This window comes from Lepisma saccharinum, chromosome 13 (genome assembly GCF_977018435.1).
Source record: "Lepisma saccharinum chromosome 13, izLepSacc3.1, whole genome shotgun sequence".
Lineage (NCBI taxonomy): Eukaryota > Metazoa > Arthropoda > Insecta > Zygentoma > Lepismatidae > Lepisma > Lepisma saccharinum.
In genome coordinates this window covers 82,320,485-82,339,389 of record NC_139241.1, presented here as the reverse complement: position 1 = coordinate 82,339,389, position 18,905 = coordinate 82,320,485, and the positions used below count along the sequence as shown (strand labels likewise).

The window sequence follows — 18,905 nt, the reverse complement described above, 5'->3', positions numbered from 1 at the left end:
TGTCTTTGCTAAGGGCAACCCCTAACATCCCAAATATATTTTTTTCGTTCTCTTGCTCCAGAGATTGCGGGTTAGAGTCTAGCAGGTGCGCACCTAACAGTGGTTCCTTTACCAATCAAGTGGTCCCGGGTTCGATACCCCATGGAGGCTCATAGTGATTAGGATTCCACTTTAAACTATAGGTCCAGTCCCGATAAGCCTCTAATTTTCTTGTGTAATCACATTTTCTTGTGTGTCAGCTTCTACTGCCTCGTAGAGCTCCGACACAGTAAATAGTCTCTAACGAACCTACCTAATTTATGTGAAAGAAAGAGCGAAGTGATTTTAAAAAAGTATAAAAGATTACCTGCACATAGAAACAGATCTTCATATGAGATCGTTGAAGGTAGGCATTCGCTGTTTACTGTTCACGGCTGACGGAAGGACAGTTGGGGTGGGGTGGGTACCTGAGGGGAAACTAACACAATCGCTTGCAAGGGTGGAAGGACGTTGTAAAGCAGTTGACCATCTTGCGCGCAGGCGAGCGAAGAATTTTCTACCTGGGGTGTAAATTCATATTTAGGGGTAAATTTAGAGCCGAAATTACCTTAAATTGGAGCGTTGTGAAAAATTTTAGCGGGGAGTGGAAATTTTGGATCGTTTAAGGAATAAATCACTGCTCTTAATTATGTTGGTAATGAGAAGGCTTATCACCCGACCTCCTTGCTGTGGTGGTTAGCACAGCGCGCTACAACGCCAGGGCCTCAGTTCCATTTAGAGCGACCACAAGAACCTTCGGCCAAAAGTCTCCGCACACCTTCCTTTCTAACGGTTCAACTCGGGCCATAAGGAAGCATGCTCTACTCCACACCTCCCTTCCACGCGCGAGTACGATGCGCAGGAGTTGCGGGTCTGCGCAGGCTATACCGGGGTGAACTGTAAGTGTAAAACCACAGGCAAAATAGTTAAGGGGTTGTTGAGGAAATTTGGGGGTGTGTTAGGGGGTGTTTGGCAGTGATTTGTCCGCCCACCCCCAACACCACCCCAAATGTACTCAACACCCTCCTGAGAGCTTACACAAAGGACCAAGTTATGCCTGTTTTCACTGTAAATGTTATTTTACAACGTATGTTATTCTTTTCTACTTATAATTGCCTGCAACATAAATACATGGGGTGCGACAACTTTCACAGTGTGTAGAGAACATCAAGACGAAAAAATTCGATGTTGCAAGAGCTGCAAATTGCATTTTCTATCCCACATGTATGCAACTCCATTTAATAGCTTCTTAGTTGCAACTGGCATTTATTTTTACTGTCAAACAAGATTCCAAAAGCGAAACAATATTTTGCCAGCAGAGACACTGCCAGGGTGAAGTCACTTCTCTTAGCCGTTCCCTTAAGGCTCGGCTGGACCTTTGGCACCCGAATGGGCGATTTTTTTAAAAAAAATCCTCTCCATTTGAAAAACTGCTGTGATATTCCAAAATATGAAAAAATACATCAGCTTAGATTTGCTTCTAGAGCATTCACGTGAATTTTCGTGTAGTTTGCTTTCACTGTTATCTAGATATTATCAATAGTTTAATAGACTTACGTAATCACGAAACTATTGATAATATCTAGACAACAGTGAATGAAAACTACACGAAAATTCACGTCAATGCTCTAGAAGCACATCTAAGCTGATGTATTTTTTCATATTTTGGAATATCACAGCAGTTTTTCAAATGGAGAGGATTTTTTTTTTAAAAAATCGCCCATTCGGGTGCCAAAGGTCCAGTCGAGCCTTAAGATAGTTAATTTGCAGGGTTCGCACAGACCTGAATGTCCTGGACAACTGGAGGAGTCAGGAAAACCAGGATAGGAGTGAGAAGGTAATTGGAAACAAAGGATTTTTTTTTTTAAAGCGTTCAAAACCTGAAAAAGTCAGGTGAATTACATGATTCTTGCTTGCTTGCCAGAATTTGTAACCGAAAACGCATTTCGTCTTATCTTCCCAACAATCTTCCTTTATTGTTAATATTCCTTCTTTCTATTTTTCATTTATTTTCAAAAATGTTCAACAAACTTAATTCATTTGATTAACTTGCAAAGTTGAAGTACAACTCTAATTTATTAGCATGTTAACTCATTATACAGTAGTCTGAAAAGTTATGTAAAAAGAATGCCTGGAAAAGTCAGGAACTTTGATTTTGCAAAATGGTGAACACTCACCGCACAGACATATGTTGCTTTTTATTATTTAATTTTTTATAAATCGCAAGTTACAAAACGTCGTTCTTCAAGGATTCCTAGCATCGAAATGAGCAAAATTCTGTACACACCCTTTCCCATATACTATATGTGTGTGTGTGTGTGTGTGTGTGTGTGTGTGTAAAGTGTATAATATATTTACAACATTAATACACATGCTGTTCCTCAGAGAAAATTTATAAAATCCGCCTTTGCGTCTGCCCCCCCTAAAAAAATCCTGGGTACGGCCCTGCTACTGACTATGTTTTTGTTGAAAGATTATTTTCAGCATATAAGATATCCTCACAGACAAAATTGCTGAGTTTGACTGTGGGTAACATGAAAACAGATTGTTGCCTAACTATGCGGCGAAGAGTGGATTTTAATAGCAAATTTCCAATGCTAAGTTCTTCCATCGCCGTAGGTTTAGGCAACACACATAACATTATGCAAGATAGTGCGTATTCCAGGATATAGGTGTCCCACTTTCATTGCCGGTGACTATACCTACTCAGCATTTTTCAGGAATTTTGAACTATTTTAAGTTCTTTTGAACCTACTTAAGTATTCTTCGAGCGTAACTTAAATTTTTATGATTTTTAGAACCTATTTTAGGGTTTTTCGAACCTATTTTAGGATTTTTAGAACCTATTTTAGGATTTTTAGAGCCTATTTTAGAATTTTTAGAACCTATTTTAGGGTTTTTAGAGCCTATTTTAGGATTTTTAGAGCCTATTTTAGGATTTTTAGAACCTATTTTAGGGTTTTTCGAACCTATTTTAGGATTTTTAGAGCCTATTTTAGGATTTTTAGAACCTATTTTAGGGTTTTCGAACCTATTTTAGGATTTTTAGAGCCTATTTTAGGATTTTTAGAGCCTATTTTAGGATTTTTAGAAACTATTTTAGGGTTTTTCGAACCTATTTTAGGATTTTTAGAGCCTATTTTAGGATTTTTAGAACCTATTTTAGGGTTTTTAGAGCCTATTTTAGGATTTTTAGAGCCTATTTTAGGATTTTTAGAACCTATTTTAGGGTTTTTCGAACCTATTTTAGGATTTTTAGAGCCTATTTTAGAATTTTTAGAACCTATGTTAGGGTTTTCGAACCTATTTTAGGATTTTTAGAGCCTATTTTAGGATTTTTAGAGCCTATTTTAGGATTTTTAGAACCTATTTTAGGATTTTTAGAGCCTATTTTAGGGTTTTCGAACCTATTTTAGGATTTTTAGAGCCTATTTTAGGATTTTTAGAGCCTATTTTAGGATTTTTAGAACCTATTTTAGGATTTTTAGAGCCTATTTTAGGATTTTTAGAACCTATTTTAGAATTTTTAGAGCCTATTTTAGGATTTTTAGAGCCTATTTTAGGATTTTTAGAACCTATTTTAGAATTTTTAGAGCCTATTTTAGGAACCTAAATTACATTTTTTAGAACCTAAAAATCCGAGGTCTACTAATGAGAAGGCTTATCAGCTTATGGCTGAACCTCACGCGCAAAATAAAGGAATTATTAAAATTCTGAAATATTGTGAACACATTTGTGGTATGCTACTTCCCACTGGGCTATACAGATTTTTTTTCTGGGGAGGGAGGGGGTTGGAATTATGAAGTCAGATATTACGTAGCTGCGGTGTATGGGGAAAACGCTATAAAATATTTCGAAAATACCATTTCCTCGAGTTCTTTACTGGTTTTATTTGACAATTTTGATTTTTATCAAGATTTCGGAGTGGGCTGTAGCCCCAGCAGTCCCTCCCTTGCGTACTGCTTCCACTTCTGCACTGCAGATTAGAGACGTCAGACTTTATCGGTTTCCGCACAATAACAATTCGCGCACTGGCAACCTTGCGTCCAGAGCTGCGCGCGCAGGTATTGGATTGCAGTGTCGTCTGCTGAGAGTGGGCCGAATACGGGCTAGGCAGAAGCAGCGGTCGACATTTGTCGGTTGATATTTCTTGTTCCTTTCCGGACTGAAACACGTTCTGTCGTCCCGTCGAAGGCAGAAGCACAGAAAATCTCCTCTAGAAAGTCCAATGGTGGCGTTCACGAAGCTAGGAGCCTCAAACGAGTCGTTGCATGAAAATAATCGCCTCTGCAGTGAAGTGGCGAGGCCCGTCCTATCACCCCGATCTCCGGATTGCACGCAGCCAGTTCAAAAATTAGCCGCTTTTCTCGACACTTCGCGGCAAGCTTTTCGTCTCGTGTGCCAAGTTATTCTGTATTGAGAAAGTGTGTTTCAGCCTCAGTGTGTTAATTCCTACATTTGTTGCAGCTGCGTCGATGCAGTGCCGCTTGGGTCAGGAGGGTGTCGATTCTGGACATTGCTACGGGAAGAATGGCAGAAAGGCGTGTGCCAAACATGTGCTCAGGTATGTCACCTTTTCATTTTTGTTGTTGCCTCTGTCAGTGTTTTCGCAAACTGCGCGTAACGTGCTGCTGTGACAGTTCACGATTTGGCACCTTTGCTGGTGGACTTCTCAGCGGCTAAGGGTCTCACAATGAATCCAACGGTCACTGGTTCGATTCCTGGCACCTCACTCTCAAACTGATTGATTGCTGTTTTAAGTCCACTTTATGCACAGTAAGGCTAATCGGGACTGGACCTACAGTTTAAAGTTTTTCTTTCTTTCTTTCCTTGTTTCCTTCTCCCTTCCTCTCTCCTCTCTCCTACTCTCTCTCTCCTACTCTCCTTCTCTTCATTCTTTTCTTTCCTTTCTTAAGGAAAGAAGGAAGGAAAGAACGGGAAAAGACGGGAAAAGAAGGAAAGAGAAGGGAAGGAGGAGAGGGAGAGAAAGAAAAAGAGAGGTGGGAGAGGAGAGAGAGAGAGAGAGAGAGAAAGAAAGAAAACGGAAGGGGAAAAAGATAAAGAAGGAAAGAAAGAAGACAAAGAAATTCTCTCTCTCTCTCTCTCTCTCTCTCTCTCTCTCTCTCTCTCTCTCTCTCTCTCTCTCTCTCTCCTACCCCTCTCTCTCTCTTTCTTTCACGTCTCTCTCTCCTTTCTCTTTCTCCTTTCTCTTCCCGAAAGAAAAAGGAGGGAAAAGGAACTCCCTCTCTTTCTCTCCCCTTGATTATAAGGCGACTATGTTACCACTACGCCATCGGGGAGGCCCCTCCCTCAAACTCTACGTCTCTCCAGGGGTGCCCCCGCAATCATGTCTTAATCCCAATAAACAAAAGCGGTGATTAGGTGCCAAAACTACTTTCTACTTAAAGGCAATACTTAGCATTAAGATGCTATAGTCCAGGGGCAAAAAGTGGGGGCGACTGCCCCCCTCGCCCCCTCTAATCGCCTCCACTGCCCATAAAGTATTTAATTACGACAGCTTGTCTATTACTATCCTATTGCTGAGAGTTACTTTTCTAGCTTTTAATGAACCAAGGGTTTATCCAAAAATTTCCATCTAGGGTAGAGGATCCTAAGTTCGTATATGGGGGTTCAATTGTGTCAAAATATCAAATTGAGCCTTTGTGAAACATTTTAGGGAGTCTTCAGAAAATTGCGGTCGTGTTTCGGGATGCAGATAAATCACGATACTGAACAGTTTACTAGATCTGCCATCAAAATTCTTCCTTTTCATCTAACAGATTAAATATGATGTCCCTAGTAGCAAAATTGCATTGGAACCAGGTAAAGTCAATTACGAAGGAAATATATACCGATTACTCCCCCCCACCATGCCAAGGTATAGACCTAATCTTTCTCTTACAAATATTTTTGAAAAATATATAATCCCCCCCCCCCCCCCGTGGGCATCCCTGCGTCAGTTCTCTGGAGAAATTTGCCACTAGAAAGTACAATATTAATTTATGTTGATGTCTTGCGCATCTTGTTTGATTTTCGATTAATCGATATTGGAGGTTTGATTTTTCGATTAATCGATATTGGAGGAATATGACATTAAAGAAACCGGCGTGTGTGTGTGTAATAAAATAAATGTATTTGAATTCCCTGCCAATATTTAAAAAAAGAAAACCTTTCAACGTTTCTTAGGAAATGATCACAGTTTCATTCAATAGGAGAAACCTGACGTCAGCTGGTTATACAGGGTGTCCCAAATAAAAGTATACCCACAGCAAAAGCGGTGGTGGTAATCTTTTGAGTATACTTTTGTTTGGGACACCCGATATTAGCAGAAAAAATAACTTGCTTCATAATCCATGATAACTCGTGCATACATAACATAGGGGACTGTCATTTAAAGGGACAATTTTCTTCATAAATTTGCAAGAAGAAGAAGACAAACACAACCATTGTGTTTCTGATTTTTTTTAGACCATCGAAACCGCTATGTGCGTCCATCGGGTATCGTGCCCGGATCTCCTTGTTTACAAGGAGACGACGTTCACACTGCACCATCGGGGGGGGGGGGGTAATTTTGAATTTACGATATTGTCGAGATCAGCTTCACCACTTCCTATGCAAAATCCCTTGATTTTTTTTTATTATATGGTGAAGTTACTAGCATGGGCGTAACTTGGTGGGAGCCAGAATCCCTTAGCTTGTAAATCCGAAAAATTTGGGAGGGAGGCACTTGCCCCCACCAAGTTATCCCTACAGTTACTAGGGCGTGTGCTTGTAAGTAAGTTAATATGTGTTTTTTCGGCAGCAAACTTACTATGGAAAGTATATTGTACTTTGCGCCTAAGAATTAATAAGTTATTATGCAAAGAAATCTGAAATGTTGGAACAGGAAACCCGACCTTACATAAACCCTTTTCTATCACGTGCTCAGCTGACTACGTCATGCAGTCCTTTGCCGCCCTGCGCTTCTTATCGATCGCTTCCCACAGCACGTGTCCCCATTGCGACATCCTTCGCAAGCAACGCAGGGCAGCCGTGGGGGCCTTGGACTAGAAAAAAAGCCTACCAGGTAGTCAGAAGTGTTTGGAAGTAACCAGTTACAAGTAAATGTTACTTTTTGAGTAATTCCAACCGTACCTATCTACTTTCAAAAGTAAACAGCCGTGACTGTAACAGAGTTCAATGTTTGCAATAGAATCGGTCGCGTGCCCAAGGGGAGTTGGTGGGGGAGGGGTCATAACCCCGGCTTTGGCCCAGCATTCCTTAAAAAAAAAAGAACGTGAAAGACAGGAAAATATGTCAAGATGAGGTCTGACTGCTGAAAAAGGAAGTATACGTAACCCCCCTCCTATTTCGAAAATCTTGGGCACGCCACTGTAATAACGTCATAAACAGTTCCTTTGCGACACTTATGGCCGTGTGCACGAACGAAGATCAAATTTTAAACTCGGATCGGGAAAGGATCACTGGAAAATTCCATTGCACGAAGACGGTTCAACACTTGATCGCGATCTAGAGTCGTTTTCACGTTCAGAAGACACAACGGCGCTTATGGAGAAACCGCACAGTGTTGCCAATACAGCGCTAGCTCATGTCGCCGGGAAATGATGACCTTCCTTCACAATGAAGGTGTTACATATTTTGTATATATAATGATAATTATATGTAATTATTAATATTAATATTATACTGTGAACGTTACAGTTACCCTTTTTACTATGATCCATTGCGATCACTACACACGCGAGTGTAATGCACGAATATGACACTTCAGAAATCACTTAAAAAAGTAAAAATCATTGAGAGCTCACACAACTGAAAACACTTTTTCGGGAGAGGGAAAAAGTCTAAACAGACCAAAGTAGATCTCTTACTCAAGTAAGGGGAACCTGGCACATGGGTTAAATTCAAGTTCCAACCCAAACAAACAAATGAGTTATGGCCCACGTGAACTGATAATACGTGAATGACTCAAGCAAGGCATGTCATATTTCTATCTTGAAGCCCCATATTTTGTCACGTGTTGGAAAGCCTTTCAAAGGTTAATATGGTGTCTATGAATTTATGTGTACGTTGGAAACTGAAAGGTGACCTTCATTTCAGTATTAATGTCGACAGTAATGTAAACGAAAACAACGTGTATTTGCGACAGCACTAATGTTGCTCACAACAGCAGCATTGGAAATAATTGTCAATTATTAAATTTAAGTAATTTCAATTCTATTATAACAAACTGCATGAAGTTCATATTTTTACTGAATGGAAATAAAATAACAAGTCGAAAACTTGGTGGTGATAGCCGTAATGCTGCGGTGAGTCGGCTCAAGATGGCCAGACAACGTCTCCTTACTTCGCGCGCGGTTCGGGTTAAAAAGAAACTCCAAATGCATGGAAGTAATATTTCTGGGAACCTTTGAGTGGTTACAAAAAATAATTTCATTATTTTCTCCACAACTTTGTCGCTGAAAGTTTTTACTTGGAATTACAGAACAAAAAATGGCCAGCGACGACATTTTCTACTGCACGAATATAAAAAATCTCCACATACTTTATTTGAATATTTTTTAATGCGAATATGCTTTAAAGTATTGATAAATTCTGAGTACCACCATCACCTATGACAATTAAAAAACAGTGTCAATTTTTTTAATAATGAATGCTTCAATTTTACGGCATGTTTCAACGTTAGGAATGAAAACAATGTAAAAATTGTGTTTTCACGGAAAATTTGCGTTTTTAATTTATCTAAAATTATGTAAGCAAGTTACCAGTTTTTTTGTGTACACCATCGTATTCTCTACAAAATTTGATGCAAAACTGCAGGTACCGATTTTACTTAAGCTAAATTTGTAAATCCAGAAATTTCACAACAGCGCGCTCGTATTTCCCATAAGAAAAGCATTGCCCATAAGATCCCATTGTGTCTTCTGAACGTGAAAACGACTTATAGGAACATCAAAACGAGTTTATCTTCTGATCGGCCATTCGCGACCGTTTTGGTGTCTGATCCTGGTTCAAGATACTGACGCTTCGACTGTGCAGGCAGTTGTTTTTTAAAATAAAAAGAGCGGAAAGTGATATCGAGGGCGTGCAAACGCTAGAGATGTTGGATGTACAATGCTGATAATTCGAGAACTATGTAAACTAAAAACTGCCAAAATAATAATAATAATTTGTGGTTCTGTGGTGCAAAGTTGTAATGTTTATAAATACTGTACTTTCTATCCCAGAACATATATAAATGTCATATATTACGTGCAAGGTAAATTATAGCAATGTTTACGATATTGCTACATGGTGTTGGAAATATGATTGTATAAATTTACGAAAATACATGTTACTGGCTATTTACACGACACGACAATATAAATACATAAGAATTAAGAAATAAAAAATTCAAATACTTACCACAGTACAGTAATAATAGAAATAATAGTAATATATCTTTATTGCGGACGAGACAAAAGTTTCTATGGTTCATCATACGCTGTTCTCTCAAAATCGAATGCATTTCGTAAGGCATTAAAGTCCCGTAGAAGAAGGTTCCATGCTTTCTCCTTCTCCTTTTATGTTGTGCCGTTAGTTCTTTTTATTATTATTATTTTTTTACACTCCACTACATCCTTGTACATATTGACAAGGTTGATTGTACATCTCTCAAATTCATAGAAGTTTGCAGCCCGAATTATCTTCTTCTCCTACATGTTGATACTTTAACACATCACATTACTCTATAGGGTTCTTGATTGTCATTTGTTTTAGCCAACCAATCAGGTATAGCCTTACAAATTAATCTCGGATCAGTTGAACGGAATCTCCTGAACGTCGTTTTTCGTTGGTGCAATGCAAATCTTTAAACTAAGTTCATTTAGAGTGGATTAAAATTGATCTCGTTCATCTGAACTTCGAAATAATCGGCGTTCTTGCACGCGGCCATTAAACGGTTAACTTGAAATTTTGTACCGTTGCGGAAACTTGGCAACACCGTTTCCAATTGTGTCTGTGGTGAAGTACCCATAGTTGGCATAAATTAGCCATATTACATAAGTCATTTTTGAAATATGAAACGCGTATTTTATTGATTGCATTTGAACGTAAGGGATCCAGTACAACATGAAATACTTGAAAAAAAAAAATGCATATTTTAAAGACCGCACTATTTGTATTGTAACAGAAGATGTACGCTAATGAGGAAGATTAACCAGGGGGTATATGGCATATACCACCGTATACCCTCTGTGGATACTCGTCACTAGTGTTGGGCGATATATCGTCACTAGTGTTGCCCACGAGACGAGACTTTGGCATGTCTCGTCTCGTGGAAATGCTGTCTCGTCTCGAAAATATTCGTTTGTCTCATGACACATGGTAAATCTCGTCTCGTCTCGAATTTTTAAAAGCCTGTCCCGTCTCGTCCCGTGGGCAACACTAATCGTCACGATATTTGGAGATATATATCGTGTCAGCCATATATCGTCACGATATTTCAGCGATATATATCGTGTCATCTATATAGCGGCACGATATTTGACGATATATATCGTGGAGACGATATATCGCCGATATCACGATACGGAAAAAATATCGTATCGTCTGTAACGATATTTTCTTGACGATATATCGCGATATCAACTTTCCTATATCGTTCATCCCTACTTGTCATGCACCCCAGCCTTTCGGAATTGTCATTTCACGTCACATAAAGAAGAAGGGAATGTGAGTTAAATGGACAAGGAATGCCCCTCCCCACTCCCTTAGAAGAACGAAAGTGTGAAATCTCGCCCGTTTCGCCTTCTTGACACTGGTTGCGCAACTGCGCCTAGTGACGTCACAGCGGTTGATGCACCCACTCTCTGCGAAATGTGGAGGGGCTGGGTTCGTCGCTCTTTCGCGCCACCGGGGTGAGCTGGGCGTGCGGACGTAATCGACCCAGATATTCTATGTGCTGTGTGAAACAAAGAAGACGTGTTGTAGTTCTTCCTACAAAGAAAAGAAAACGTTTATTTTTCGCTCGTTTGTATTTAAGGGCTGTAAGTGTAAAATTAGAGTAGAAATGACCGTAAATTCGGTCTTTGAGAAATTTTTGGGGGTGTTGAGAAAATTTTGGGGGTGGGGTTGTTAGGGGTGTGTGAATAAAATCACTCTGTGTTGATATATTTACACAAAAAGCTGCTCATAGTCCTGGATTGATTGAGTTGAGTCCACTTTATGCACAGTAAGGCTAATTGGGACGGGACCTACAGTTTAAAGTGGGATTCGAACCACTACGTGCTTGCACCGAGTATCGAACCCGGGACCCCTAGATTACAAGGCTACGACGCAACCACTGCGCCAACGGGAAGTCCTGGATTTTCTCGCAGGTCCCTTCAGTCTAATAATTCAGTTATTTCCATGTTGTGCTTCGCATACAGATAAGCCCAAGACAGTTCTACGTATTCAAACACCAATATGGAATATTGGGTGCTTCGACACTTCAATTTTGGAATTCTGTAACGTTCTAAAACCTCGGGATACTACGGAACCATCAATGTTTTCTAACACACATCCTTGTTCAACATATGGTTCAATTCCTTTGACTAGGTAACTTGCCTCAGTCTAAATAAAGCGAGACATTAACCTTTATTGTTAATATCATTTCTCTTCTTTCTTCTCCTACATTATCATCATTCTATTTTTATTTCCTCAAATATTCACTAAATTTATATCCGAAACATTTTGCGATTCTGTTTGACTCATATCTATAATAATTTATATAACTTATGTTTGATTGTGGTGCTATCTATCGTCATCCATTTAAGTTCGCTGCTCTTGTGGCTTGATATCATTCAAAGATCAAGTGAACTATAAGTATACAGTTTTGGGGTGTTAAATCTTTATACCTACACTTGTAGCATAGCTGACTTCTTTCCCATCCCAGTTCAGTCGACTCAAACCACGCACAATCGCATCTTCAAAGCTCTTCACAACGAGATCACTGCTCAACTGTTTACGCGCGATCAGGAATAATGGACAGCGCAGATCGTGGATACTCTAAATTTAGCGACCCAACAAAGCGAGGAGAGAAATCTTGTATTTAGGACACAACCTAGACAACTTCCACAGATATTTCGTCGCTCTATGGGCCTCTGGAGTCAGTTAGAGTGAGACGATTGTGAAATTCGGTTCTTGTGAACTGACTCTTGATCAAAAAGATGTTGCTGAGAAATTTTTGTACTTTTTTGTGCTTGTAGTCGACCGCGTACAGACAGCAAAGTAAATGCATCAGATGAAAAAACATGCATCAATCTCTAGCTCAGGTCAATGTTTAAGTGTATCATCGAGAAAGATGCATAAAGGTGCATCAAAACGCGTGCATTGAAGTACATCTCGACACAGAAATACTCACTTGAATCATGTGATGCATTTGGCGTTACCTTTACAAACGTTACACAAAAATGCATCGAAGTGTAAAGGTGATTCTTGGCAAAGGCCAAGAAAACACACTTTAGTGCATGAATCGTTTTTGGTGCATCAAATACACTTGATGCACTGAAGTATTCTGTATTCTGTATGTACTGTGGTTGACTCATCATGATCCTGTCAATGAAGATCTCAGAATGAATCCAGTGGAAATAGGCTTTGAGGTCTAAAAACTGAACTCTTTGGCGAAACAGTCGTCTGAGGTCCGGGGCCTGCCAAACATCTTTTTGTTGAGCAAAGTGTGGTCAGGACGTCGGGTCCCATCGCCGCTGTTTTTTGGGCTTTTGGGACCGGAACCTGCCACTTCTTTTCAAGTAGCTCCTCAATTGTCTTCACGATTCTGGGTCTACGTGGAGATTTGTGGGTTCACACCGGAAATCGAACCAATAATAAACATTTGTGTTGTCCAATGCCTCCTTATTGACCACAAGACAATCCCCAAAAATCCTGTGATGGGTTTTCGGCCATTTTGAAGGGAAAAAACGTCGGCCATATTGGATTTCGTGCTACAGTAGTTCGGATTCCATGTTTAAACTTTAGGCCCAGTCCCTATTGGTCGACTATTGGTGCATAAAGTTGACTCGAAAAAGCAAACTACTTTACCAGTGGTTGGGCCCCTTTCCACTCACCGTGGACTCCATTGCCACCATACTCTCATAGCCTTAAAAACTTCACCATAGCGTCATTTTCCCGCCACTTTTGGCTAATTGCGAATATGAGAGTGAGTGATGATATGACGAACTTGAAGGGACACTCACAAAGAACTTCCATGCCGGGGCTCGAACCAGGAACGTCGTAGCCCGTTCTGCTAACCACTCCGCCACGGAAAGCCGACTTCATCATGAAATGAGACGCAATATCTGTACGTGTCGAATGTTATGAACGAAAAGTCCATACTTTGAATGGAAGATTGTGTTTGGTGATTTTATCCAAGTGGATTTTTTTTACCTCGTAAATCTTTCAGAGATTCCTTGGCCCTAAATGTGCTTGTTTCGACGGCTCTCATATGCAAACACATTCCTCGAATATGACGTCATGTATTAACACATGCAAATATACAGCCTGCTGTGTTCCCCTCATAACAAACGGACCAGAATACGCGTCGCAAACACACTTCTAGGAACAAGGACACCTGCGAATGGTAACAAAGGAAACGTGTAATAGTAGAACTCCAGTTTGTGCAACTTCCGGTTCGCCTAATGACCAGCGTTCCAGAGATAACGTGATAATTATTTGTAATTGTCAATGGCTTCCGCCAAATCAAGAAACCTTGAGAACGCAACTAAAAATTAATTAAATGCTCAATACGTGAAAATATCTCTACCGCTTCAATCATGCGGAGTGGAATTCCCGTCGAGTGATAACTTCACTTCAGCCATCGAGTTCTTACGTGATTTTGCGCCGGATGTTAATCAGTGTTGCCAACAGCTAGAACACACAAGTCACTACATCCCCCACATAAAATCCACTAAATAGCATCTGCATGTAGAATTATCTGAATTAAGTCCACTTTATGCACAAGATAGGCTAATCGGGACTGGACTTACAGCTTAAAGTTGGATCTGAACCACTGTCCAAAGTATCTCACAAGACGACGACGTTACCACTACGCCATCAGAGAAGCCACATCTGCATGTAAAAATCGCTAAATTCAATTTTAGAAAATTTTATTTTATTGAAGGTTTTTCGGGTTTATTTTTTTTTTTTTCAAATTTTAACCAAAACTTCGTTCAGGGAAGTAAATCTATCCAATATATCATATTTGACTGATTGATCTGGTTTATTTTACTTAGCGTTTCTGCTACTTTTGGCTAATCGCGAAGATGAGACTGAGTGATGATATAACAAAACTGATGGGCACTCACAAAGAACACCCATGCCCGGATTCGAACCAGAGACCCCTGGCGGCAGAGCTATATATGCTAACCGCTCTGTCACGGAAGTCGGCGCTGACGCTTCCACTACACTTGGCACGTTGTATTTTAAAAATGCATTCATATTTAGAAAGAATATTCACGCTGAAATTGATAGAGACACGAGTTACTTTCTTGGGATGAAGAACAAAATATCATATGCATTTTTCTTGCATCACTCTCCAGTTTGTAACAAAATAAATAAATAAAAATAATGTTAAAAATGTCATAGGTGCGACTGTTCTCTCAGACGCAGCTACCAAGCCAGTAAAAATGCTTTTCTGTTTTTCACATACACACTAACGCCAAGCTGCACCAGCGTTAGTGTGTTTTGGTTACATATGGCAACCATGGAATGCTTGTCGTTTCCGCTGCACCCGCTTCGAGCAGGGTTGCCACTACCAACCGTTCCGTGTGGAAGGTTAACGGGTACTCGAAATTCGATATAGGTGCCGTGCCACACTTTTATTTCTCTCCAAGTCACGTCAGGTCTGACGTAGAAGTTGAAATGGAAACGAAAAATTCCTATTTTGCTAAAAACAAACCATGGTAGGGGTGGCCAAACTGATCCGACACGGCTGGTCTGGTATTCAATAAAATCTGTGTGAAGGCGTTTTTTTAATTTGCCGTAACGGAACTTTCTAAAAATACAGTTTGCGTGGTTGACGTGAGGAAGAGTTATTATTAACATTTGATATTTAGTCCTGTGATCATTTTATATTCATTCAAGGACAGAAATAGATAAAACGATTTGCATAAATTTGCTTCTGACCTTCTTTGAACATTTCACACGCAAACTGACTTCGACCTACGTAGTTCGAACAGAGAAACAGATATGGGAGGGGGAAGGGGGGCATTCATTCCATTTGAAACTACCCCTGAATCTGAATTTTGAAAATTAAATGCAATGCTGTAGCTTTATACTATCTTGTTAGTGAACAATCTAAAATTGTAATAAATCAAGTATTATACACTCTTAAGTTAGAAGGTATTTTAAATATTGTTAGTTTATTTTAACTTTTTATTTACTTGTGTTTTCTATTGTATCCCACCCGTGACACCAAAAATCAATTAATTTCTCCATTAATTGTTACTCCCCCTCAAATCCACTAGAACAGTAGGTCTCAAACTTTTTTCTCATTGTACCCTAAGTTCGCAATTAAACGTGTAATGTACCCAGTGATGAGCCGTACACTATAAGTTTACGTCTACATGAGTTGTCTACACGTAATCTACGTGTAGATTACATTGGCTTGTAGTTTACATAGACTACGTAGATAATCTAAAGTGCATTGAAATTAATTTTTCAAGACTTTCATGAAAGGAAAGTGACATTTTCAACTATACTGGTTCCTAACGAACTGACAAGAATTCTATTTACAACAAAATTTCTCTTCTCTTCTATCATCAACTATGAAAGATGATACATAGTGTGCCAAAAAGACAACAGATGGCAGTCGTGAGGCAAAATTAGTTTTTTTCCCCCCCATAAAACACTAGCATATTTCCTATGTTAGGACTTTTTCCTAGGTGAGAAATTATTCTAATTTGGAAGGGAGCGTACGAAAAGTTCTCCTCACACATCAGCAACTGATACGCAATATAATTGTGTTTTACTTCCACGGCTCCCTTTGCTAAGTTATCTCCTTTCGCCATGTTGTTTACATAGATTACGTCATCTACGTGTATAAAATAGTCTACGTGTAGAATGTATAGACTATCGTTGTTTACGCGTAGACGCACATCACTGAATGTACCCCCACTAGTGTTGTTCATGAGACGAGCCTTTCGTCTCTCTTCTCGTCTCGTGTCTTGTCTCGAAAATGGTTGGAATTAGTACCACAACACCTTTTCTTCTTCTATCTAACCTAATCGCCCGCTAATGATGTCACGTCACGTCAGCCAATCGGATTGCTTAAAACTGTTGTGGCAGCAATCACTACCCTCGAAAATAATGGTTTGTCTTGTCTTGTGTCCTTTTACGAACTGTCTCGTCTCCGTGTATTCAGTCTCGTCTCGTCTCGAATTTAAAAGAGCCTGTCCCGTCTTGTATCTCGTCTTCTTTTCGAGACGAGACGGTAAATGTCTCGTCTCGAGAGCAACACTAACCCTCACCGGTTGCAAGAGTAAAAATGTGGAACACATGCATACTAACAATGTAAAGAACTTTAATTTTCATATATATTTTTTTCCAGAGTTGTTAAAAAAAGCGAAGAACAAAAATAAGTTTGTAAACAAACTGTCAAGCACAGTTTTGGAGTTTTTATTGTAAATTCTGAGAGTTTCTAGTGAGAAGAATGTGCCTGCATAGTCTGACACAGTTTCTTGATGTCTGTTTTGTGCATTTGAAACTTTCAAGCCGAGATGCGGCTCCAAATGTAGTCTATTTTAGATTTCGAACGAGTTTTTTAAATTTTATTTCAAAACATATGAAACGAAGATAATAGTCAGTGACAAAATCAGCCTTATTTTCCTGTTGAGCGTTAAAGCTATGAAGTCTGAAACAGGTAAGCGTACCACAGTTTGAGAACCACTGCACTAGAATATTAAAAGGTCAATTACCTTCTCTCTTTGTATTAAATAATTTATATTTTATCATGTGACAATTCACAGAAATTAAAATAAATTTGTTATTAGTGTAGAGGCAGTGTTTCGGACAGGACAATTTACTTTCCCTTGGTAGATAAGGTTTAGCAGAGTGCATGAGCAAAAGTTGCAAAAAGTGGGGGCAATTTCCCCCTACGCTCCCCCTAATCGCCGCCACTGGTCCCAACCGTTATAACAACCTGTTCCGTTCCCCATTCCAGAAGAAAATTGAAAGTATGACGTTTTAAAGCGATAGACCAGTTTCCTAATCTTCGCAGCTTGCAGTTCCTTTCATCTGGCCTGCAGCCCTGGGGGGGATGTCACCAGCTGTTCGTCCGTGAGTAGCACCTGGCGGAGTCTTTGAAAGTCTCAACGCCTACCTGTTTCTAACGTATCTTTATTTTTCGCAACCATAAAGCCTTGGCCGCCCTTTCTCTAGCTGCGTTCGTATACTTGCAACACGAAAGCCAGATTCGGGAAATGCTAGACATCAGTGATGCCACGTGAAGGGAAATTTCCCCTTTTGCAGGGAAATTCGGACCGAAATTGTAGCCAAAAGGGAAAAGGCAATTTCGATGAAAAATACCACACTTGCAGGGAAATTTTAAGGTCATCTGGTTACATTATTTCAGTTTATGTTAATTTCGAATTTCATATCCACATTTTTATGTTATTTATTTATTTTGCTGTTCCTACTTGTTTCTGCTTCTTTAAGTTTATTGTACGTTGCTGTTATGCATCTTTGGATAAATAGTAACGATTAAATAGATTCTTGACCAGGATTCAAACCAGACACATGTGGTCAGGAAGTGATGAAACTGAAATGTGAAATTCTTTTAAAATATTTTTTTATTCAAACTAATAACGAATTCAACGGAATACTTAACTACGTACTACTACTGCTTGCACTACCACCACTAATAATGCTGCTACTACCATTACTACTAATTATCTTTATTATTATTATTATATAATTTGCTTAGGTGAAGGGAAAAATTGGTCTAAAAAGGGAAATTTTGTCCCTTCGAAAGGGAAATTGTGCCCTCATATTGTGGCAACACTGCTAGATATCCGCTGTCGATTCAAATCTGCTACACCCAAGGAACAAAGCAGATGATAAGAGAGAGATGCAGGCTGAAGCTTGTTGAGAGTTTTAAAGATCACACGTCATCAACATCCTGGCCCTGGTAATAAGAAAGAACACATTATTTTTAAACGAGACTTTTCGATGTATACCTCAGATCATTTGCTGTTTGAGTCGCAAAAACCCGAACAGGTTCTCCAACCCACGACCACTTGATTTCACTAGGACATCCGTAATCATTGTCGGAACGGTTCGAAAGAAAGCACATGACACTGAGAGAGTCTATTGTTCACCAGGAAAGTTTGCCCCATACCCTATCTAATTGTTGGGGACAAGAAGCGCAGGAAAAAGGTGAACCCTGAGTCAGCGCATGCCTCACGCTGAGCCTCCAGATCTGACTAAACGAATGACTGACTCATGTTTCAACGAACTTCTCATGACTGTCACAAGCACGTTAATCAGCGGGTGCTTCTCCAAGGTCATCTGTGCATGTATTTCTGTGACGTAGCGTCGCTTTTCTGCCACTGGGACTAATCGCGACGACAAGATGAAATTGATGAAGAGACACAAAGAACACTCATGTCCAGGTAGGGACTCGAACCCGGGAACTTCGGTGGCGAGATCGACAGTGGACAACTTTAATTTCCATTCTCTCTCTCTCTCTCTCTCTCTCTCTCTCTGAGATCTCTTTTCTCTCTCACTCTCTCTCCCTCTCCCTCAGAGAGAGAGAGAGTGAGTATGTTTTTCTTTCTCCCTCTCTCTCTCTTTCTCTCTGTGGGGAGAGAGAACGGAAAGAGAGATAAAAGGAAAGGGAGGGAAAGTGAAAGGGAAAGAGCAATCTCTCTCTC

The 18,905-nt window shown here is 39.8% G+C and overlaps 1 protein-coding gene across 1 annotated transcript in view; it reads left to right on the top strand.

Moving 5' to 3' along the window:
• LOC145997467 (sialin-like) overlaps window positions 1-18,905 on the top strand; it is a 98,003-nt gene that overhangs the window by 20,686 nt on the left and 58,412 nt on the right. Inside the window, exon 2 of the mRNA XM_083134547.1 lies at window positions 4,486-4,582. Within this exon, the coding sequence (XP_082990673.1) occupies window positions 4,486-4,582 (97 nt within the window). The remainder of the gene's footprint in view (window positions 1-4,485; window positions 4,583-18,905) is intronic.